At 40.2% G+C, this 24,255-nt stretch overlaps 1 protein-coding gene across 6 annotated transcripts in view; it reads right to left on the bottom strand.

Moving 5' to 3' along the window:
* The window catches only part of PHACTR2 (phosphatase and actin regulator 2), a gene marked incomplete at its 3' end in the record, with an annotated part of 217,026 nt that overhangs the window by 55,352 nt on the left and 137,419 nt on the right, over window positions 1-24,255 (bottom strand). For all 6 annotated transcript variants that reach the window (XM_084625136.1, XM_084625137.1, XM_084625141.1 and 3 more), the window contains exon 2: window positions 15,247-15,414. In XM_084625136.1, the coding sequence (XP_084481262.1) occupies window positions 15,247-15,414 (168 nt within the window). The remainder of the gene's footprint in view (window positions 1-15,246; window positions 15,415-24,255) is intronic.

The following is a 24,255-nucleotide window of genomic DNA, read 5'->3' as shown; positions in this document are numbered from 1 at the left end:
TAATAGACAGCAGGTTTAAAACAAACAAAAGGAAGTATTTCTTCACTCAACGCACAGTCAACCTGTGGAACTCCTTGCCAGAGTATGTTGTGAAGGCCAAGATTATAACAGGGTTCAAAAAAGAACTAGATAAGTTCATAGAGGAGGGGGTCCAACAATGGCTATTAGCCAGGATGGACAGGGATGGTGTCCCTAGCCCCTGTTTGCCAGAAGCTGGGAATTGGCCACAGGGGATGGATCACTTGATGCTTACCTGTTCTGTTCATTCCCTCTGGGGCACCTGGCACTGGCTACTGTTGGAAGATAGGATACTGGGCTAGATGGACCTTTGACCTGACCCAGTATGGCCATTCTTAAGTTCTTATTGAGAGAGGATGGAGCATGCTCAGTGCAGACAGACTCTATGGAGAATGTAGCCTCCAAATTTCAAGACGTCTCCATTGAGCATATGCGAACTTCAATTTTCAGGGATTTATAATTTGGCCAAATTTGGCTGGTTTTCCATGGGATGATAAACATTCCTGAAACCAGCGTGATCGCTCTCCCCCCAACACACCAAATTTCAAGCTCATACTCCAAATCACAAAGCTGCTAGAACTTCTCAATGGATAGTTGTAAGATTTTTTTTTTTTTAACATGGGCAAAACAATATATATTTTCCCTATTCTCATTCTCGGAAATGGCTGAATTATTTTTGGATGAAATTTAACACAAAAACAAAAAGCCCACACACAAACTCAGACCAAGTCAGATACCCAGCATGGAAAATTTGAGCCCAAAACATCTTAAGTTTGGCAAAGTTATAAATAATCAAAAACAGTGGTCTTGTAATGGAATGTGTTAGGCAGGCTAAACTATAGGCTATGCGATGGACACCGCTTACAATACACCAAGGGAATCTGAACACAACTAGAAGTCTCATCCATGCCTGATCATTTCCTGTCTTGATTACAACAAGGCTTCCCTGATACTCAGTCCATTAAAAATACAGTGGCTAAAATTACAGAACCATAGACATGTAGGGTTGGCAGGGACCTCAAGAGGTCATCAAGCCCAGCACCCTGCACTGAGACAGGACCAAGTAAACCTAGTCTATACTTGACAGGTGTTTGTTCAACTTATTCTTAAAAACCTCCAGTGAGGGGGATTCCACAACCTCCCTTAGAAGCCTATTCCAGCGCTAACTACCCTTATAGTTAGAACGTTTTTCCTAATATTGGTCCTGAATCTTTCTTGTTGTAGATTAAGCCCATTACCTTTGGTCCTACCTTCAGCAGACCTGGAGAACAATTGATCACTGTTCTCCTTATAACAGCCCTTAACATATTTAAAGACTGAGGGGAAATCTGATAAAATTAAGTCTTCTTCTTAAGATTAAACATGCCCATTTTTTTTAACCTTTCCTCATAGGTCAGGCTTTCTCAACCTTTTATCATTTTTGTTGCTCTCCTCTGGACTCTCTCCAATTTGTTCACATCTTTCCTAAAGTGTGATGCCTAGAACTGGACACAGTACTCCAGCTGAGGCTTCACCAGTGCCGAGCAGAGTAGGACAGTTACCTCCAGTATCTGAAATGCAGTCCTCCAGAATATCATCCTTTTTCACAACATCACCACATTGTTGACTCTCATTCAACATCTTTGTGATACACTGTTACCTTTATTCCTTGCCTGTTGATTTAACCATGTTGTCCCCACCCACACCTTTCAATACTTCTGCTGGCTCTCTCTCCTTCACTACATGGGCCGCATCTACCATGATTGAATTGGCCTCGTTAGCACTACAAAAAGTAATTTTCCCTCTGTTGATATTTACCCCTTCTTGTCAACTGTTGAAAATAGGCCACATTCACCCTAATTGAATTGGCCTCGTTAGCACTGACCCCCCCACTCGGTAAGGCAACTCCCATCTTTTCACGTGCTGTGTATTTATATCTGCCTACTGTATTTTTCACTCCATGCATCTGATGAAGTGGGTTTAGCCCACGAAAGCTTATGCCCAAATAAATTTGTTAGTCTCCAAGGTGCCACAAGGACTCCCCTTTTTCTTATTCAGACTAACACCGCTACCCCTCTGAAACCTGTCATACATTCAGCTTAAATTTCTTAAATTTGCCTTGTAGACCCAACACAACTCTATCCCCTCCTGCTCCACTAACACCACCAGCCTCAGTGCACTATTCAGCTGATCCTCCCACAAGCATTTCTGTATCTTTATTCATGCTGTCTCCCACGTTTGAAATGTCTCCTTTTTCTGATTTTCCAAGCTACCACCTTCTCCTTATTCAGAGTGGTCACAATATGAAATTCTATCCTTGCAAATGCTTTTAAACTTAACCACCAGGATGTACACATGACTAGCTAAGTGACCACTAGATCTTATTGCTGTTACCTTTGTTCTCCCTTAGATCCCTTCTTTACTGTTTTTTATCCCCACTCCAAGCACCATGTCGGATACTAAAGCCCCAGTCTTGCCAAGGGATCTGCCCTTGTAGACCTTTACGCTTACTTGGAGTCCTGTTGAAGTCTCAAGGACTCCATGAGGGCATAGGGGTCCACATCAATAAATCTCTTTCCAGGTTCAGGGCCTTAAATTATACAGTTTTTTGGGACAAGACACCAGGGCTTTCTACCTGTACTGTAATCCACTTAGCACATTTCTGGAAGCTGTTAACGCAAACCACAATAATTCTTCTATATTAAATTCCATCATCAAATATGGTGATTTTAAAACAATATTAATGTGAAACAGATATGACAATATACAGTATTTTAACATAGCATGTTTTATATACTCGTGCAGTATAACTAATTCAGTGTTGTTTGCTAGTCTAACTGACCTTGTCGACAATATTCATGTAAGTCTAATAAAAATTGGCCTTAGAGTTGAGATCTTTATAGCATAGTTGCCTTTTACTTGATGATATGATCCTTGTGGTTTTATAGAAATGCAAACTCAGTTTGGAGCTCTAGTAAACTAAATAGCATTGTGCCCCATACTCATATTATGAAATGCAACCAATTCCATAAGCACAATGTGCTTGCCTGAAGAAATGCGAATGTGATACAAACTCAGTTCCCAGATGCCCTTCTCCAGCAAGCTCAAAAATCTTAGGGTGAAGTCCTGGCCACACTGAATTCAATGGCAAAACTTCCACTGATTTCAGTGAGTCCAAGGCTTCATCCTTAGATGGGAAGGGTTGGGTTTTGTGAGACAGTGCGTGAATATAGCATATTTTGTGTAAACCTAATCCTGCAACCCCCATTCACTCCAGTAAACCCTACTCGTGCAAGGGATTCCACTGACTACTACATTTTTTGCAGTAGCCCAATTCAACATAGGACTTACTTTTCATGGAAAGGTGAAGAATCAACTTTATTTATTTATTGCAAAAAGAATGCTTCGTGCCATTCAGTAATCATAAGCTTCAAGCGGTCTTAAAAACCCCATTCTTCCATTTAAAAAGTAATCTGAGAGCCTAGATACCTGCCAATTTTTTTTGTTTTGGTCTTTCCAAGATGAGCCCCAGCTGATTGTGATTTAGTTTTGAGTTTTTCTCTGGTCTTAATCCTGATCTAATCAGGCTAAAAATGGTTTCTGGCCCCAATTCCATATACTCTTACCATGGGGCTTTGAAGTGGCAGCTGCTTCATGCCAAGATATAAACTGCTGCCTTCTTTTGCTCTCCAGCAAATAGACACTGAGAGGAAAAATCTTGAGTTGATGCCATTCACTGTTTGTTTTTATATTATTTTAAAAGCCCTTTATACAGAAAGTGCACAACTAGGTTCACAGTGAATGGATTTTATGAGATACAGCATGGAAAATATGTTGCTAAAGGGAAAAATTCCAACCATCATTCCACATCAGTTCAAATATTTCCATATCTGGTTCTCCATCTTTTGAAATATTTGCACCATATGTTATGTAGATTTTTCAGCTCTTAGCACAATACAATTACGTGAAGATTTTGTAAAAAAACTGCATGATACAGCCTGGTCAAGCCTATACCAAGGCCCTATTTCAAAGGACTGATCCAAAGCCCAGTGAAGTCACTTGAAAGACTCTCTGACATTCTATTTTCTGACTGACAAGAAGTCTTCTCCCTATACACATATTTACCAGGGTAGGATATTTATTAGGCCTTTAAGAGAACAAGCTAAAAACAGGACAATAATTCTGCTAATAATCTTAGGCCAAGTGCTACCTTCATAGTTGTAATACACACAGCCACACCTCTGTCCAAAACACAGGTAAATCTCCCCTCCCAGCTGTTTGGGGAAGAGGCCCTTCTGCCCTGCACCTGTGACCTCCCTGCTCCTTTTCCATCATAGATCAGCAGGTAATATCTTTCCTGCTGCATTAATTGGTGGGGCAACAAGAGCCACCTGCTAAGCAAATGCAACATTTTAACTTCTGCTTTTCCTAGGAATCTCTCTTCAGTAGGTATAAGGATGAACTTTTTATCTCCAGGAAGCAGCTTGTGATAGGATGCATTCAGCCCAAATGAGGTTTCACTTCAAACCCCACCTTTAAGGAAAAGTACTATAGAATTTAATATGAGTCTATAAAAGTTATTCTATCTATTTAGAGAATTTAAGAGCAGATCAAGTCATTCCTATAGGTCTTTTGCGTGCATACGTCTTGACAACAGGCTCCATAGTAGATAAGAATATTTCTTCACCGCAGAGTTAACTTGGGTAATTTGGCACCTGGGCCTGAGCACTCAGGTTGGCCTAGGCTGGGTGGGAGCAGCCACATTGCAAACCCCTAGCCAAGGTACTAGGTCCTCATTGGTGCTGTGCTCATCTACGTGTGTTGCTAAGACTTTTGAAGACATGGCCTATAGTTCTTTGTGCTGCAGTAAGCTGAGCCGCTCTGTGGTTCTCTCTCAGTGAATTGTGGGAGAACTTGTCCGTCCTTCTGGGCACACAGGGGGAAATGTGGGAAGGCACTGGAGGATTATTAGCACTGGAGAGATTTAGCTTGTGTCCTTACTTCAGATTGGGTGGGTTACCAGCCCAAGTGATAGCAACACCTGAGTGCTGGCCTGCCGCTCTCAGACAGGCCAGCTAGCCCAGGTTGAAAGCACCACCACACTCAGCTGAAGAGGTTTTGTATGTAGACAGGAGGGAAGTTTGAGACAACAGTTGAGTAAGAGCCTGAGGTAACTGTACAGTGAAGAGAGACCCTCAGTGTAAGGAGATGTGGCTGCACTTGGGAACAAAGTAATTAATATTAAACAGTTCAATAATACTTTACACTTTCAAAGTGCAGTACAAATACACCTCTCCCCCGATATAATGTGACCCAATATAACACAGTAAAGCAGTGCTCGGGGGGAGTGGGGGGGCGGGGCTGCTCACTCTGGCAGATCGGCAAGTCTGGCTCTGACACGCTGCTCTGAGCGGCGTGTTAAGGGTGCTGGACTGGGGTCGAGGGGTTGGATAAGGGGCAGAAGGTCTCGGGGGGCGGTCAGGGGACAGGGAGCAGGAGGGGTTGGATGGTTCGGAGGCTCTGGGGGCGGGGCGGTCAGGGAATGGGGGCGTTGGAGTCCTGGGGGGCCTATCAGGGGACAGGGAGCGGGGGAAGGAGGGTTGGGGGTTCTGAGGGGTCAGTCAAGGGGTAGGAAGTGACTATGAATAACGGAAATGCTCGAAGCCAAAGAAAGTTCGATATAATGCAGTTTCACCTATAACGCGGTAAGATTTTTTGGCTCCCGAGGACCGCGTTATATCGGGATAGAGGTGTAACAACATGGGTTTAAAATGGTATAGGTTTAGACATGCTAGCTTTGCCTCTGACTCCTTTCTTTTGAGCATTTTTGTTTGACCGTTACTGCCACCTGAGTGGTGGGAGGAGGAGAGGTTTGCAATCCTATTTTCCCAACTGACATTTCTTTAAACAACAACAGTGTGCGTGAGCCACAATGTTCAGCTCTAAATCTGGTTCTGAATTTTCCCATATTCCATTCCAGAGGTTTATTTGGGCTCATCTCTATTAAAAATCTTAAAGAAAAGGGAAAAAATAAGAATATCTTGTCAATGGATCAACTTATGTGAATCAGAGTGGAGTGTTTTCTTGACAGGGCTCTGATGGAGGTAGTAGAGCACACTGGCACCTCTCTTAATGTACTATCTTGTTGTCCAGAATCTTAGCTTTCTTTTTCTTTTTTTTTCTTTTTTTTTAAACAAAGGAAGTCTCTCTCTCACTGTTATGGTTGTGAAGAAAACCTCAAAAATGTAATTGATGCAGAAATGTCTTCCTGAGCCTGGAACAATAGCTCTAAGATGTGAAAGGGCCCAGTCATCATAGGGAAGTGTTAATTCAGATGCCTAGTGATCATTTAAATGTCCTGATAGTTAACTAGCTCATTCCTCATGTAAAAAAAAAACCAAGTCTAAGGAACGTAGCAGATCCAAGGGGCATAATCAAGCCATTCCAAGGGGAATCAAGCTGAAAGAGCCCAGAGATCATGCATGGTCATATCTTGACATTTCCACAATGTACTGTGAGCAGCATCTCATTTTGGTGACTTGCAAGGGTGGATCTTATTTTGTATGCAGAGGCTGGAAGCGTACCAGCACCATTTTCTCCTCAGTTCAACCCCGCTTCTTGATATGTTTTGTGCTGTGAAAATATATTTGCAGACAGTAACAAACCTAGAAGACTGTGTAGTGTATATTTAAAGATGTGCACTATTTGATTATTTAGTGCTGCATTCTGCAGCTCTTAATCAGGCAAACTCCAACAGAACCCAATGAAAGTTTTGCTTGAGTAAGGACAATAAGATAAGGTAGCAAATATAGATCACCTAATGGCCCTATGATTATAGATTTATTAAAATTCTATGCATATTATAAACTATTTTATTCATGTAGAATGAGGTAGTGTATTTCCTTTACACTTTCTTTCTTAAAGTTAAATACTTCAGGCCAGATTGTCCAAAGTTCACACACCATTTTTTGTGAACCTATCTTAACAACACACAGGCTACAGTAGTGTACATGTGCAGTATTGCAAAACCCAGGCATTCAAAATCATGAGTCAGACTCCCAAAAATCATGGAGTGTATTAAATACAACTTTTTTAAAAATTGGGGTTCTTTTTACTTTTTTGAGCCTTTCAGGTTCACATATTCAAGTTTTTCTCTGCAACCAAGAGGGTTAGTAATCTAAATTTTCTTTAAAGTGAAAGCTGAGAATCTCAGGTAATAATAACATGACTCCAGGAGTTTGGGCTTTAAAAAAAACCCAGTAAATGTTGAAAACATTGGCAACAATGCATTTTTGTGCATATGTTCACTACAAATAAATAAAATACACATTTATGTATAAATAAATACAAAAAAATACATTTAAAAATCTGGGACTTGATCCTCCATTCTATCCTAATGGTGTAATTGCATAGAAGTAAACGGAATTTCACAGTCATATCATCAGTGAAATAGAGTGGAGAATCAGGCCCTTATATTCTATTTTAATTAAAGTCTATGTACTCATTAGGAAAAATAAAAAAAATAACCAGTCTACTAAATATTAAAGCAAATACCACAAGTTCCTGGGTCTGCTGTTTACTATGTTAACTTAATTCTCTAGAATATGCAGAGAATTTTCTCTGTTAGCACTTTGTGAATAAGAAAGGCAAGGAAATATTATAAATTCTAAAGTGTTGGGTTATACAAAAACTTTTGCTTTTAGAATTATTTTTTGTAAACATTCAGTAAAAAAAAAGGGGGGGGGGCCAGAATGCTGTATACTGGCTTGAATTGCATATTGTAAGGGCTTGTAGTAGGAAGCCTTAGCCAAATGCCAAGTCAAGATGATGAAATAAAAGTTAAAGGACAACTCGGCCCATTTCTGAAAAATTCTATGCACCTGAAAGTCCTTTTGGGAGTGGAGGAAACTTAGTTCAGGAGGTGCTTTACAGTCAGGTCCACTATTTGGTTGTGGCTAATAAAGCCAAGTTAATAGAGAAGTTCAGCTGCCAACCTTGTCACTGAGGGAAAGGGATTAATATCCATGCAGGTGACAGATCCTAAACTCCTTTCTATTTCTGTCATTCCCTGCTAGAGGGATCTTTACATTAGCATTACCTTTTTTGCGTCATTAATTTCCACAGCTCATTAGAAGACTAGAAGACTTAAAAAGTCTTATAAAATGGGTTTGATGAAAACAATGATCCAGTTGACAGAGCTCTCCAACAAGAGCTTTCAGATCCATGTAATTATCTACTAACACATACCCATGGTCTATACTCCTTCATTACCAAGCACATTGTGTGTCCGCCACTTTTTCAATGTAAAATCTCTTAACCTGTATGTGAGTTCTACCTGCAGAATAGAGCTCTATACTGTAATCTGAAGATGAAAAAGTTAAAAAATTGAAATCGTGAAGAGGCAAAAAATTAAACCTAATCTATAATACTGTTTTGGTCTCTCAGACCTGAAGGACTGTGTTGTGAAATCGCTGCTGAAATGAAGAAAACAGTTTGCATGATTTAAAAGTGTTCCAGGAAAGTGATTCTGCTTTTCCTCTCTGCTGTACTCTGCTATATCAAACAAAGCCACGCTGCCAAAATAGAAGTCCAAGAGGTGGTCTTTGTAAAAAGAAGTTAGCTTACATATTTCAAACCCTCTCCTCTCTGTCCTTAAAAAAAAGTCTGATAGATTACTTTTATTTGTCCTAATGTTTTCCTTCTGCAGCCAGTGTGAGCAGAGTATTCAAAATCACAAGTAATGTATAGAACATGCAAAAGTGTTACAGAATTTAACAGAAATTGATTCACTTTCCATGTGTTTTTTGCACCATGATATACAATACGATAGGGAATTATAGTCCTTCTATAGAATTCTAAGAATGATTAAAAAACTACTTAAAAGAGATTACCCTCTGTTTTACGATATATGTTTTAAAAGTAATCTCAGACCATCTTTTTGTTCTGTGTTTGTACAGTGCCTAACACAACGAGCTTCTTTTCCATAACTAGGGATCCTAGCTGCTATGGGAACACAAATCATAAATGATACATAATAAAGACCCTATTAATTTTTATAGTATTCCATACATTTAATTCCTGGGCCATTCCATAGAATTTTTCCATATGGGGCAAGACAGGCCTTTCGGTCTCACAATGGCCCCAGCCACAATATTCCCCATTTTTGAGACCTTTTAAATGTTAATCACAGTTTCCATTTTAAGACAAGATAACTTCCAAATATAAAGCATCTGCCTTACTAGGCTCATCCTTACAAGACAGCCTTTACATCTTGGTCTTTACAACCTTTGGTAATAGTTTACTGTCGCTGCCCTCCTGGTCTGGAGTCAAACCACTGTCACAGAAATTAAACGTTCCATATCCAATTACCCAACATTTGCGCATCTAGATCCCTGTGCATTGTGTTTACTGAATGTGATGTATGGTTGTGTGGGGTTTTGTTTGCTGGCCTATCAATGATATGGGTTTAACATTTTAAGGGATCAGGCAACATTAGAAATAATCTTTGGATTTCTTATTTCCAGCTTGCTAAAGAAAAATGATACATACACGTAAATACCCAATTTCAACAGTAGCCATCTTACAAATAGCTCTTATATAGCAGATCAAATATGAATCAAGATCTGACTCAGCAGCCTCTGCTTTCTCTCTCAAGCTGGGTCAGAGCCTGGTGTTATGGTGTTAGACCCAATTTAAAGTTTAACTCTAATCATGGGGTAAACAGCTGCTTTGTATTATTTGTTTGATTAAATCCAGACAAGGAAGGCTTTTAAAACCAGAAGTGCCACAGGTGAGGAATTGGAACTTAAAAGTTGGGCCAAGTGAAAATTGATGCAATTATCCTTTACATGAACACATCAGAATTAGTTATTCGGAAGAACCCAATGCACAGCTACAGACTAGGGACCGAATGGCTAGGCAGCAGTTCTGCGGAAAAGGACCTAGGGGTGACAGTGGACGAGAAGCTGGATATGAGTCAGCAGTGTGCCAAGAAGGCCAATGGCATTTTGGGATGTATAAGTAGGGGCATAGCGAGCAGATCGAGGGACGTGATCGTTCCCCTCTATTCGACATTGGTGAGGCCTCATCTGGAGTACTGTGTCCAGTTTTGGGCCCCACACTACAAGAAGGATGTGGATAAATTGGAGAGAGTCCAGTGAAGGGCAAGAAAAATTATTAGGGGACTGGAACACATGAGTTATGAGGAGAGGCTGAGGGAGCTGGGATTGTTTAGCCTGCAAAAGAGAAGAATGAGGGGGGATTTGATAGCTGCTTTCAACTACCTGAAAGGGGGTTCCAAAGAGGATGGCTCTAGACTGTTCTCAATGGTAGCAGATGACAGAACGAGGAGTAATGGTCTCAAGTTGCAGTGGGGGAGGTTTAGATTGGATATTAGAAAAAACTTTTTCACTAAGAGGGTGGTGAAACACTGGAATGCGTTACCTAGGGAGGTGGTAGAATCTCCTTCCTTCGAGGTTTTTAAGGTCAGGCTTGACAAAGCCCTGGCTGGGATGATTTAACTGGGAATTGGTCCTGCTTTGAGCAGGGGGTTGGACTAGATGACCTTCTGGGGTCCCTTCCAACTCTGATATTCTATGATTCTATGATTCTATTCAGTATTTAAAATGGTCACATTAATATTAATAAATATAGTTGTTAATCAGGCAGTAATTATTGACATATACATGGGAACAGAAACGGAATCTGAAATGTTACCTGTAGTGTAACTTTAAAACACAATTTTAACCTAAATTCTAGAAATATTGTTTGCTCCATTATATCGGCATGATAACTAAGTTACCCCATATCCTAGTTGTACCTTTACCATAGTACAATTTATTTGAAATAACTGAGTTATTTGAAAGCTGTTTTAAATAACTTACAGGAAAATAGCCCATTATAGACTAACAATCAAAGCAATTTAGAAATAAAGGGAAGATTTGCCCTAGTTAGAGGAAAGTTGCAGAGGATGATAGGTCTCTGAAATGTCTATGATTGAAGAAATAAGGAAGGCGCTTAGAAAAAATATGACACCTAGGAGTAAAGTACATTTCAGAATTTCAGGGCGCTTCAAGGGAATGAACTAGTAACTGTAAGAAAAAATAAATTGGGAGTAAAGGTCCATGCAATCTTAAAAACAAAACACATGAACGTCAGTACCAGGCAAATTAGTTGAAACAACAGTAAAGAATAAAATTGTCAGACACATAGAAGAACATAAATTGTTGGTCAAAAGTCAACATGGTTTCTGTAAATGGAGATGATGTCTTACTAATCTATTAGTGTTCTTTGAAGGGGTCAACAAACATGTGGACAAGGGGGATCCAGTGGATCCAGTGTACTTAGATTTCCAGAAAGCCTTTGACCAGGTCCCTCACCAAAGGGTCTTATGTAAATTACGTTGTCATGGGATAAGAAGTAAGATCCTTTCATGGCCTGAGAACTGGTTAAAAGACAGGGAACAAAGGGTAGGAATAAATGGTAAATTTTCAGAATGGAGAGGGGTAACTAGTGGTGTTCCCCAAGGGTCAGTCCTAGGACAAATCCTATTCAATTTATTCATAAATGATCTGGAGAAAGGGGTAAACAGTGAGGTGGCAAAGTTTGCAGATGATACTAAACTGCCCAAGATAGTTAAGACCAAAGCAGACTGTGAAGAACTTGAAAAAGATCTCACACAACTAAGTGATTGGGCAACAAAATGGCAAATGAAATTTAATGGGGATAAATGTAAAGTAATGAACATTGGAAAAAATAACCCCAACTATACATACAATATCATGGGGGCTAATTTAGCTACAACTAATCAGGAAAGAGATCTTGGAATCATTGTGGATAGTTCTCTGAAGACGTCCACGCAGTGTGCAGCGGCAGTCAAAAAAGCAAACAGGATGTTAGGAATCATTAAAAAAGGGATAGAGAATAAGACAGAGAATATTTTATTGCCCTTATATAAATCCATAGTATGCCCACATCTTGAATACTGTGTACAGATGTGGTCCCCTCATCTCAAAAAAGATATACTTGCATTAGAAAAGGTTCAGAGAAGGGCAACTAAAATGATTAGGGGTTTGGAAAGGGTCCCATATGAGGAGAGATTAAAGAGGCTAAGACTTTTCAGCTTGGAAAAGAGGAGAGTAAGGGGGGATATGATAGAGGTATATAAAATCATGAGTGGTGTGGAGAAAGTGAATAAGGAAAAGTTATTTACTTGTTCCCATAATATAAGAACTAGGGGCCACCAAATGAAATTAATGGGTAGCAGGTTTAAAACAAATAAAAGGAAGTTCTTCTTCACTCAGCGCACAGTCAACCTGTGGAACTCCTTGCCAGAGGAGGTTGTGAAGGCTAGGACTATAACAGGGTTTAAAAGAGAACTGGATAAATTCATGGAGGTCAGGTCCACAAATGGCTATTAGCCAGGATGGGTAAGGAATGGTGTCCCCAGCCTTTGTTTGTCAGAGGGTAGAGATGGATGGCAGGAGAGAGATCACTTGATCATGACCTGTTAGGTTCACTCCCTCTGGGGCACCTGGCATTGGTCACTGTCGGTAGACAGCATACTGGGCTGGATGGACCTTTGGTCTGACCCCGTATGGCAATTCTTATGTTCTAAAAAGTTCCCATTTCACTCCTTTTATAGCTGTGCAGAGCAGAACCTGCAATGTTTTGTTGGCGTGAACTCTGGCCTTGGTCCTGAAAACACACCCAAGAGTAACTATATGCATATATTTGCTCAGTTAGGGACAGAGTTCATGCTATCAAAATATGGCAGACTTCATTGTACATGGCTATAAATGGAGTGAAATAGGAACTTATTTCTTTTATGATATATGTCTGCCAAGCATCTCATCTCATCACCTTGCAGGATCAAGCTTTTGAGGCAAATTCTCTGCCCAACAACTGGCCAGGCAAGAAACAGCTCTGATTTGCACTCAATATTCGGTATTTCCTGTACGTAAAATGGTGCATGTGAGATTATGAACATGCTTTTGAAAAATATGGGCATAGGCCAACATTTTCAAATATCCACTAATTTTGGGTAATTGAGTTTACAGACATCCCTCTTGAGATAGGCTGGGCCTGAGCCAAGTTAATGGGAATCACAGGTCTTAAACATCTTTGCAAAACTGGGCCCCAGGTATCTCAAGTTAGGCCCTCAAAAACTAAGGAAGCTAAGTAGACACTATTGAAAATGTTAGTCGTAACTTCTGTGCCTCATTTTCCCCATCTGTAAAATGTGAAGAATAATCATACTTATTTATCTTGCATGGGTGTTGTGAGAACTGAAATTCCATTCTCATAGAAATGCTTTGAAGGAAGGAAGTTGATATAGAATACAAAATGCTATTTAATTACGGATGTATTAATAGTATGATTTTGTGAAAAATATCTGATGAGGTGCACACAATTTATTATTTAAGGGAGGGAATAAAGCCTGTAACGGTCCATGTGTTAATAAACTGTGACAGTTTGAGGAATTTATCTATGTACAACTTATGAATTCTGACTGATTTTATGAACTATATGTATAGCTCAAACCCACAGTGTGTATTAAATCAGCTGTTTGCTGATGAGGACTTGTGGTCACTGTGACGTTGCATCCAATAGTGCTTTATAGAAATAGGCTTATGAGTGTAAATATGACATAACTGGAATATGTTTTATGCTAGATATGCCATGTAACATATCTTTGCAAAGGTTATGTTCTGCTGAATGTATTCATCCTATTCACATGCATGTATCATTTTTATATCTGAAGTTATGAGTGTTGGCTCTATGCTTGTATTTAAAGTGTTTGCTGTAGGAAGCACATAAGGCAGATTTGGTCAACATAGTGTGAAGGGGTTATTCAAGTAATTGGGAGTACTTAGCTAACAATGGACCTTGAGAGACACCAATCCACATCTGAGCTTTCCTGGGAATGTTCAAACTAACATGTAAACAATGGCGGCCTGTAAAGAACTGAGTCATGCATGGGCATGTGACTTGCCCAGGTGACCGTAAAACTCCATCTTGTTGAGGGGATTTTACACAGGAAAAGAGAGGGGTTTCTACCCATAAGAGAAAGACTATATAAGCCCCTGGAAACCCCGCCATTTTATCTTCAGCTGGCTCAAGAGATAGCCTCTCCACCCCAAAGGGATGCTTGAAAGAAACTGGAACAAAGGACAGTAACTACATGGGTGTGAGTGATTGCTGGACCCAGTCTAGGAAGGAGTTTAGTCTGTCAAAGAAGCTAACTGGAACATCTCTGAGGGTGAGATTTACCTGCATTTAGTTTCCTACTGTATTAGGCTTAGACTTGCGTGTTTTTGTTTTATTTTGCTTGGCAATTTACTTTGTTCTGTCTGTTATTACTTGGAACCACTTAAATCCTACTTTTTATATTTAATAAAATCACTTTTTACTTATTTTAATGAACCTAGAGCAAGTAATTAATTCCTGGGGGACCAAACAGCTGTGCATCTCTCTCTATCAGTGTTATAGAGGGCGAACAATTTATGAGTTTACCCTGTATAAGCTTTATACAGAGTAAAAAGGATTTATTTGGGGTTTGGATCCCATTGGGAACTGGGTATCTGGGTGTTGGAGACAGGAGCACTTCTTAAGCTGTTTTCAGTTAAGCCTGCAGCTTCTGGGGGACGTGGTTCAGACCTGGGTCTGCGTTTGTATCAGGCTAATGTGTCTGACTCAAACCAGGCAAGGTACTGAAGTCCCAAGCTGCCAGGGAAAACGGGCTTAGAGGTAGTCTCAGCACATCTGGTGGCAGTCCGAAGGGGGTTTCTGTGACCCAACCTGTCACAGTCTCATATTACACATTCTGTCTGGAAGCAGCTACAGAACAAATCCTAGAGTACAGAGTCACCGACTGGTGGGGGAATATTTTACCTGTCCATCCCAAGTTTCTCTGGGGGAAGGTAGCATATGGCCCTGTGTTCATGAATAAACATATATTTTCTACGTTAAAAGAATATGAAATGCAGAGGTAAAAAATATTGCTGTTTATTTAGCAAAGTTCTTAGTGACAGAACTGATGACAGAATTTGAATTAGGTTATTCCTCACCTGGTAAGAATCAGTTAAGGAATGTCAAATATTGGGCCTAAAACTCTTTACAATGTCACTTTAGCATCTAACAAACTTCGGTACCTTTTGAAGCATTACCATCTAATGGTCACTTCTGGCCTTAAAAATTGAGCAATCTATGAAAACAATTTTTACAGTTAACAAATGACCATACACATACCTGCTGATGTTTCTTTAAATTTGTCACTGGTCTTCTTCTTCCTCCATTTCCAAGGTTTAAAGATTTTGCCAATGGTAGAGAGTTTTCCTTTTCTCTTGAAAGGAGGGGTTTGGGATCCTGGGGTTGGCCCATCAGAATTTGCAATTGAAGCCTTGTCTAATCCATCAACTATATAAAGAAGAAATGTAAAATGTTACTGAAACAAGCAGGACAGGGAAGTCATTCTAAATCTAAACCTGAATGTTATTAGATTGCAGAGTGCAGTGTGGGTGGACTCTCTTCTGAGTCCAGATTGAGATTGTTTCAGTGGACTCAAAGCAATCATCACTTCGGGCCCCTTCGTTCCAAAACTATTCAATAGCCTAGTTAGAACTGGTTAGAACTTTGTTATAAAATATTTCTGATAAAAGCATCAACATTTTTTCAACAAAGATGTGAGATTTTTTTCCCCCCGAAGGTCGAGAGCCTGGTCAGAACATTTTATTGAGGGAAAAAAAATCTTCCCCTGCAAACTGGAACAATTCCCATAGTTAAAATTTTAGCAGAAAAAATAAATCAGTTTTTCACCCAGCTCTAATATTAACAATTTTAGCAATGGAATGGGACACTCAGAAATAGGTCAGTTTGATATCCTTCACAGTCAGTAATTCACAGTGGAGTCTGTCATGATTAAGGCTCCTTATTAACAAACAGAATTTAACACTAAGCTTTTGGGGCTGAATCCAAAATACTGTAGGCAAATATACAAATAAGAATTACTGGGTTTGGTCAGCAAAGATTTATTGACAATATCAATGTCAGAGCCAATATTTAGCACAACTAACCTTAATGCTGGGGTTTGTGGACCCAGTTAAGAATAACCATTCAGCAGGGGGGGGGGTGTAGAGTTAAATGTATAGTGGCATGAACTTCCCTATGATATCACTTTGACGTCTATTATTATTTTTTCTTATTACAGTAGAGGCTTCTTTAAGAATCAGAAGACAACAGGTAGAACATTCTAGCCTGATCCTGCAAACACTTAAATATGTGCTTAATTATGCTATGTGAGTAGTTTCATTGAAATCAGTTGAAATTGTTTATGCATATAGAGTTAAGTACATGCATGTTTATGGGAGAATGGCTTCTGTTAGTACTTTGGTTTATTTACATATTCCAGTTATAACTGGATCAACATTTGATGCCACCACTGACAGTAATAATAATAATAATAATAATCAGTCTGTACATCTCAAGGTTCTCTACAAAGGGGAGGGGGAGTAGTGCTATCCCCATTTTATTGAGAGAGAAACTGAGGCACAGTACAATTAAGTGCTTAATTCTAAGGTTGAAAGTGAGCCAGTGGCAGATCCTGGAAAAGAACCCAGATTTCCTGAAAGCTGATCTTGTGCCCTGTCTACTGCCCCATGCAGCTTCTGGCCCATCACACCAGTATAGACTCTTGACATCATAGTTCCCAGGCAATCAGTGTTTGTTTGATAAGATCTGTACTTGCCCTAGACTTCAGTATTGACCTTGGATGTTTAAAAAATTCCTTGCTGTGGGAGAATTTTGAAACACTGATGTCAGCCAATCCGAAGGCAAGAAATATTATTCCCAATATTCTGTAAAAGACACTTGGCCAAAATGATATCTCGTCCAACTATATTGAAATCCATGGAGTTAAAAGCAGGGATGAATTTGGCCCAATATGTAGCATTTAATCAATAAACCTGAACAAATTAGGCCATAAAATGTAATAAATCCTGCAGGGGCAGGAAGATGGAGCAAATAACATAAAAGGGTTTTTCCAGCTTAATTGCTGTTATTTAAATGCTTCAGAATAGTAATTCTATACTCAGTTTTTATTTAAGTGTTATCCTTGCACAACTGAGTATTTGTAAAATAGAAAGGCCACTACAGTTGGCTTTAAAGAAGCTTGCCAGCCTTAGAGCCAGACTGTGACTGGCCCTTGCATAGGGCCACAGGATGGGATGACACAAGTGGTCTCCCCACTTGGCTATCCTGGGCAGCCAGTCACAGTTACAGTCTTTCACAGGTGGAATGGCCTTTAAGAAGAGTTGGGCCCAACCCGGTCAGTGACTCATCAGCTGCCTCCCAGCTGAGGCTGCAAGGCTAGGAACTGCTGGAAGATCAGATGGTCCTCACAGAAAGCAGTTCAGAATGAGAACTGCAGGGCATCATTAGGCTCCTACAGGAGTTTCAAGGGCAGAGCAAAGAGCCTAGTTTATGACTCTCAGGTGAATGTAACCCTGCAGGAGAACCTGGGTCAGGGAGGAAAGGGCATAGCGATACATTAAATAGTTGGAAGAAACAGAACTGAAGTCCTGAAGAAAAGGGACTGGAATCCTGAGACTAGAGAGTGGTCTTTGGGACATGGGTCAGTGAGTAGCTCCTTGGTTTATACAGAGTTAAGTGACTGCAGGGACTGCATCGTTCATACACCCAAAGTCAGCAGGGAGGACGTATGACCATGGCCCTGCTCTTTTCTTCACTGGCCTGAAGAACAGACTGCTGCTCATTCCAGTGAGCAGGCTGCATCATCCTAAAGGATGGTGCAGCCTCCATAGACTCTCTACGCACTGGAGAGCTCATGGAGATACTGGGGCTCCTAGAGCGCCCTGTAGAGCAACATAGTTCTGCACTGGCCCCTACATAGGGCTGTGACTAGAGGGCAACATTTAGCTCTGTAACACAGCTTTACCATCAGCTTTAACTTGACAAATACCTCTCCTTCAAACGAGCAAACATTTTTCATACACAAATAAGATCAATTTAGCTACAAATACTATACAGGAAAAACCACAACTTTTGAAAACAGGATTCAAAACTAAAATATTTTTGAAGATATATGGAGAAGACTTTCATTTAATAAACAATTGCCCCTGTGTTCATTCCTTCATTTTGAAGGCAACCCAGCAAAGAACTGGCTGCAACAAACAAGGATGGCCAGACCTTGCAGGCTGTTTCTAGAATTACCCCATGATGAGGTATTTGGTAAAATTTCTGAGCTAAAGAAAATATCAGCATTCCAATTAAAAAGCAATAATAAATTAACACATTTGATTTCAAACTAACACACCACCAGGAAGAAAGCTATTTCAGAATGAAATTCCAGAGGATTTATGGAGACTTTTTTCCCCATAAACTATTTCTCTTCAACTTTGTAACTCTTTGCAGGAAATTGGTTTTTAAGATTTACACTGTATGCTTTACATGTCATACATCAAAGGGTATATTTTTACCTCAAAGTGCCCATGGACCTTCTATAAATGTATAAATGAATAAATGCTTACAGTGATTAATGAGTAGGTGCTTAACTCTCCGTGACTGGATGTTGTTTGGTTACTTATGTTGCTCTCTCACTTTTACTCTGGAACCTTATGGGGGGACTTGATACCAGTCAGCTCAGTGTTTTTGGGGAACCACGGCGTAGTATCTAGCCTGTCTAACTCATGAAAGACACCCCCCACTACCAGTCTCTGCTTGAACCAAAACCCATCAGAGAAAAGGCTTGCAGACAGCAGTGAAGGGTGTTGGGAGACACACCTAGACCCCTCCTGACAAGGGTGACAAGATTGAGACATCTCCAATAGCATACAGAATGAAGAACAGAGACAACTCCCCTAGCCTCATCTGCATGAAAGATGGGACAGGGATTAGCATAAAGAATGAAGAACAGAGAACTGCACTGAACCCTGGGACCAGAAAAGCAGGGAAGCATAGCATCATGGGAATCTCTGCTTCAGATGTTAATGAACCTATGCCTGCACACACCCATCTCAGCAATTATCAGACCAGTTCTAGTAATAAATCCTTGACTGATATCCAAAATACTGAAGCAGCCTGGTTGCATTGTGAGCTCCCTGGAAGAAAACACCACCCATAGCCAAGAGTGATCAGCTCCTATTGTCTAGTCTAAAGAAAACCCTTAAATCATCAGTTTACCTATAAACAAATCTAGTATTCTCCCTTGAACCATTGTATTTTCTCTACAAAAATCTCTGCTCGCCCTCCAGTCAGTGTTCTGATCCATGGATCCAAACTCTGCATCAGTTTCACTGGGACGCCATCTCCTGACTGATCGTGCTGGGGGCTCTGCCTGTCTCCAGCAATCAGGACCCTGAGCTACCACCATCACCTGGGAACCTGGACCAGTTCAAGCCTCATGGAGTGGGTGAGATCCAGTGATGAGCTGCCAAAAGCTGAAGAACTGGTTCCTTCAGTCGCTCTGGGTCTTCGGTGGCACTGAAGGACCAGCTGCCGAAGTGCCGTCGAAGACCCAGAGCGAGTAAGGGACCCACCGCCGAAGTGCCGCCGAAGACCCGGAGCGCCGCTGGGTGAGTAAAAATTAAAAAGGGATTCTCAGGAGAGCCTCCCCAGCCGAGAGCTCAGGCTGGCTGAACGGGATGGTCCCGCAGGCCGGATGTGGCCCACGGGCTGGAATTTGCCCAACCCTTTAACAACCAGTTCTAAACTCGCTTCAAAATTTAACAACCGGTTCGCACAAACCGGTGCAAACCAACTCCAGCTCACCACTGATGAGATCCCCCTCTCTCTCTCACTCTCTGTTTTCTTTTTTACCTCAGGTATTAACCTTTAATAATGTAACTGTTATGTTGGTTTAGGCTCTGCTTGCGTAGTTATCACTATTATTCAATAAATAACTTTTATGGTTAAGCTGGTTGCTTCTCTCTCTCTCTGCACTTTACTCTTTTCTGTTTTTAGCTTCCTCCATTTACTGTGCAGCAACGCTTCTTTTACCTAAGCTAAAGATCCCTGTAGCGCCCAAAAATACTGTGGGGTTTGCTCATCAAGTGGGTTACTACCAGTACAATTGTGACATGAAAGTGGGATAGGGATGTGCTAAACCTGTGGCATATAAGGAGCGGCAGCTGAAAGTGCTGCTCAGCCCAGCCTATTGAGACCAGGGGCATATAAGGGTGACAGCCTGGAAGTGCTGCTTGACCCAGCCCATTGAGTACAGGGGCATATAAGGGGATCAGCTTGAGAGTGCTGATTGACCTGGCCTGCTCAGACTTGCTCTGTTAGTGTGCATCTGCATGTTCATCTGGTTCTAGGGCTGGAGGAACCCAGTCTTGGGGAACATAGGTCCTGCAAGATAGCTCCATTGGGAGGGGACTTGCAGAAGGAAGGAGTAGAGCTCCATATGAACACACAAGTGACACAAGCAGTACATTAATAGAATTACAGAACCCCCTTTCTCCCCCCTGAAGAGTAACCCTAATAAATGAGCATACTCAAAGTAACGGGCACATCTGGTAGCACCTTTGCCTTCTCCCCCATTGTCAAAAAGCCAGTGAGCCACTCACTTGCCCTCGATAACGGTCATCTATTAAGTCTGACGTTAGGATTTTTCACAATACAATATGCATAGATTTAGTTTACATCATTTCAATTGTTTACCCCATCTACAGATTTTTCATCTGAAGGCTTAGGTGGCAAATTCCACTGAATGCAGGAGAAAATGATAGGCAATTCATTTTAAATTAAGGAGCTGTTTTACTATTGGAGAACTAGATGCACTTAAACATTTTTATGCTATTTCACTGAAATTAATTTCTGGAAAACAGTAATGCAAGAAAATTCCCTCTGTCTGGCTCTAGTGCAGGAAAACACCTAACAATATGCTTAAATCTATTCAGGAAAGCACTTAAGCATATCCTTAAGTGCTTTCCTGAATAGAACCTCTACTGGGAAATTCTAGAACATATTCGTTATTAAAGAGCACTTGACAAACATTATGGACACAAAGTGGTTGCCATTAAAAGTCAACCGTTAACCAATGTTACCACACAGCAGTATTTTAGGCCCCGAACCTGCAATGAGCTCCACAAGGGTAGATCTCTGAGCACTCATGGAGCCCCACCAAATTCAGCGGGGTGCTGCATGGGCCCATGGGTTGCCTATGCAGAGCCACTTGCAAGGTTGGGGAATCCGTTACAGTGGGTAAATGTTGACTTTTAATGGTGCACACAGTGTGACAGCCATTTCGTGCATTTCTCTCAGTGATAAGAAATACGTCATTTAAGCCGACATTATCAGGGACCTGTCAACCCAGTGAAGCAAAAGATGTAGGACTATTTACAAGGGAAATTAACGTTATAAATAATATTAATCTCTAAACATACTGGCTATTTCAAAGTGTGCCAAGCTGAAGTTTGCCATCCTAAGCATTTTCTATTTTGTTAAGATTTGTAGAAGGTCAAATTGTTAAAGATCAACTAAAAGCCTGATTCACCCCCGCACTGGTGATGAACTAACCGTAGGAACCAAGAAGGGAAGCAACGCACCTCCCTGAGCCTGGTGCTGCCAGCGCACATTAGAGCAGCCTCAGAGACTGCCCAAACTTGTACCTCAGGTCTAATGGCCCCTATAGGCCGCTCCAGCAGCCAAGGAGAGCCAAGGTGTAGGAATGCTCTGGCCAGGGCCGGTGTAACCACTAGGCGAACTAGGTGGCCGCCTAGGGCGACAAGATTTGGGGGTGCCAAAAAGCGGTGACCCCCAAATTTTTTTCCCCACTATTGCTGGAAAATGAATGAATAAAGAAAAGAGAAACGTCATTGAACTTGTATTTTAACTTGTCGTTCTCTGGTACTTTACAGCTATAGCCTACGCCAGCTCTGCGTTGCAGGCACAAGTGTACTGCTTTATTACGGTACAAAGTGGCAATGATGTCATTTTTCTCATCGCACGCAGCCGGTAACCCGTTCTGACAGGCTGTTTATTATGCTACGTTTACTAGTTTTCGGAGGTTATCGACTGAGGCTATTTTTGTTGAGTTGTTTCAGATCTAACACTCTGGCAATTGCTGCTGCATCATTTCGCTAATACTTTGTGTCCATTGTGTATGTTCAGTATTTGAGTGTATATGTTTATCAGGTGCAAATATCCATGTGTAGGTTGTTGAAATCTGTCATCTTGATATTGTCAGTTGTTGTATGACGGAGTATCCGCCATTCTCATTTTATAAATTTTATTAATAACAATAACTGGATATTCTAAAGGTAGAATAAAATGCAGTAGGTTTTGATATGAAAAAAATGAAGAAAGGAAGTATACATGACTAAAAAGGATGTATTTCCGATTACTATCAACATTGCTTAATTTTAAGGAAAAGTCATCTTGATCTCTTAATCAATGTTTACATCAAACAGATGATGAAATTCAAATAGTGACTCATAGTTAGTAAGTGACATGTATTCTCTATCCTTTACTTTTAATAGTGAACAAGAAAAAGAACTGATAGGAAAAAAATTCATTTTTTTCGTTTTCAGTTGATGTAGCCTCATGGCAGATAGAGAAAAATTGTTGATAAAAACATACATGCGAACATCAATGTTGCAACAAAGACTTGTTGGGCTATCTACCTTGTCAACAGAACATAACATTGCTCACAACATTGACTTGGAGGAACTTGTTTCTAAATTTGCTAAACTGAAAGTGCGGAAAAATAAATTCTAAATTATAACGTGTTACTCTGTGACAGTGTATTGTGTATAATATATGTGATTTATTTTTAAGATCCATGCTATGGTGTGCAAAGTGAAAACAATAACAATGTTAACACTTTCAGGTTATTCATTTATTTTCATTAAATATGTAGACTAAATAATGAAATTAATAAATTTTCAAACCAAACATGTATTAATTCTAATGAACAATGCCACATTATGCAGTATTCATTTTTGAAAGTTTATAATAAGCGATGCTCCGGGGGAGGGAGGGTGCAAGGTGGAAGTTTCGCTTAGGGCACAAAATATCCTTGCACCGGCCCTGGCTCTGGCCACGCTCCATCCTAAGCACACCCCCTATGCTGGGTAACAGAGAGCCAGCTATGCTGTTTGTGCAACTCATCATTAATATCCGCTGCCGGGATGAGTTTGTTTTGTTTTTTTCCCCCGAACTGCTAAACACTACAAAACCAAAATATCTTTTTACTTGTAAATTGAACTAATTTTATTTGGAATAATTTAGGGAAATATGGGACAACCCCATGCCATATTTACAGCCACTGTTTAGAATAAAGCCACCTTTTAGTAGTTAACTGAAAATTCCTTGGTTATAGTCTGCTTTTAGTAACTTGAGTTATTTCTCACTAAAAAGGAATATAAAAGAAGAGTAATGAAGTAGCTAACAACAATAAACAGTGTACTCAAAGAATTTTTTCTACAAAAAAAGAAGGCTATTGAACTTGCATAGTCATTGCTTTTAATAATCCTTTTCTTCTCCACCTAAAATAGCAATTCCACATGAATACGAACGGAACTTTGAGTTACATGGCTAACATCAGTGCATGTTTGGATGTCATTTTAATTAAATCCTACAGAGACACTGCATTACCAAGATAATATTAAGCAAAACTTATAGTACGCAAATATATAGAGATTTCATTATGTAGGTATATGTTGAGCTATAGGGGCAAAGCGTATCTACAAAGGCTGTATTATTACATCAAATTACAATTACATCAGTAATAGTCTAATAGAGCATAAGAGTGGGAATTAGACCTTCTGAATTTTGTTTCTGGTTATGTCACTGACTCTAAGTAACCATGGACAAGACAGTTAAGCCATTTCTGCCACAGTCCGTCCATCTGCAAAATGGGGATAAGATTTACAGAGATCACAAAATCATTTATTATTTATTTATTTATTTATGATTTTCACAAAATCATTGTGAGCCTTATTTAATTACTGATTGTGAAGAAGAATTTTGAGATTCTGAAGCGAAGGCACTTAATGCTAATAATACTTAGCATTTATATGATGCTTTATAAAGCATTTACTAAACTAATGAATCTGTGTGGTAGGGAAGTATTAATTATTATTAATTATTATTCTTATTAATAGAAATACAAACATTAATGCTAAGACTTCAGCCCACAAAAAGCAAAGTAATTCTGACTAAAGGCTGCTACAGCACCTTGAAGTTTGCCCCATTTGTTTAAGCATTATTGCAGAAACGCAGCTTGCTGGAACACCTCAT

The sequence above is a fragment of the Lepidochelys olivacea genome, assembly GCF_965140295.1.
Source record: "Lepidochelys olivacea isolate rLepOli2 genome assembly, chromosome: 3".
NCBI classification, from domain to species: domain Eukaryota; kingdom Metazoa; phylum Chordata; order Testudines; family Cheloniidae; genus Lepidochelys; species Lepidochelys olivacea.
This window is presented reverse-complemented; position numbering and strand designations above follow the sequence as displayed.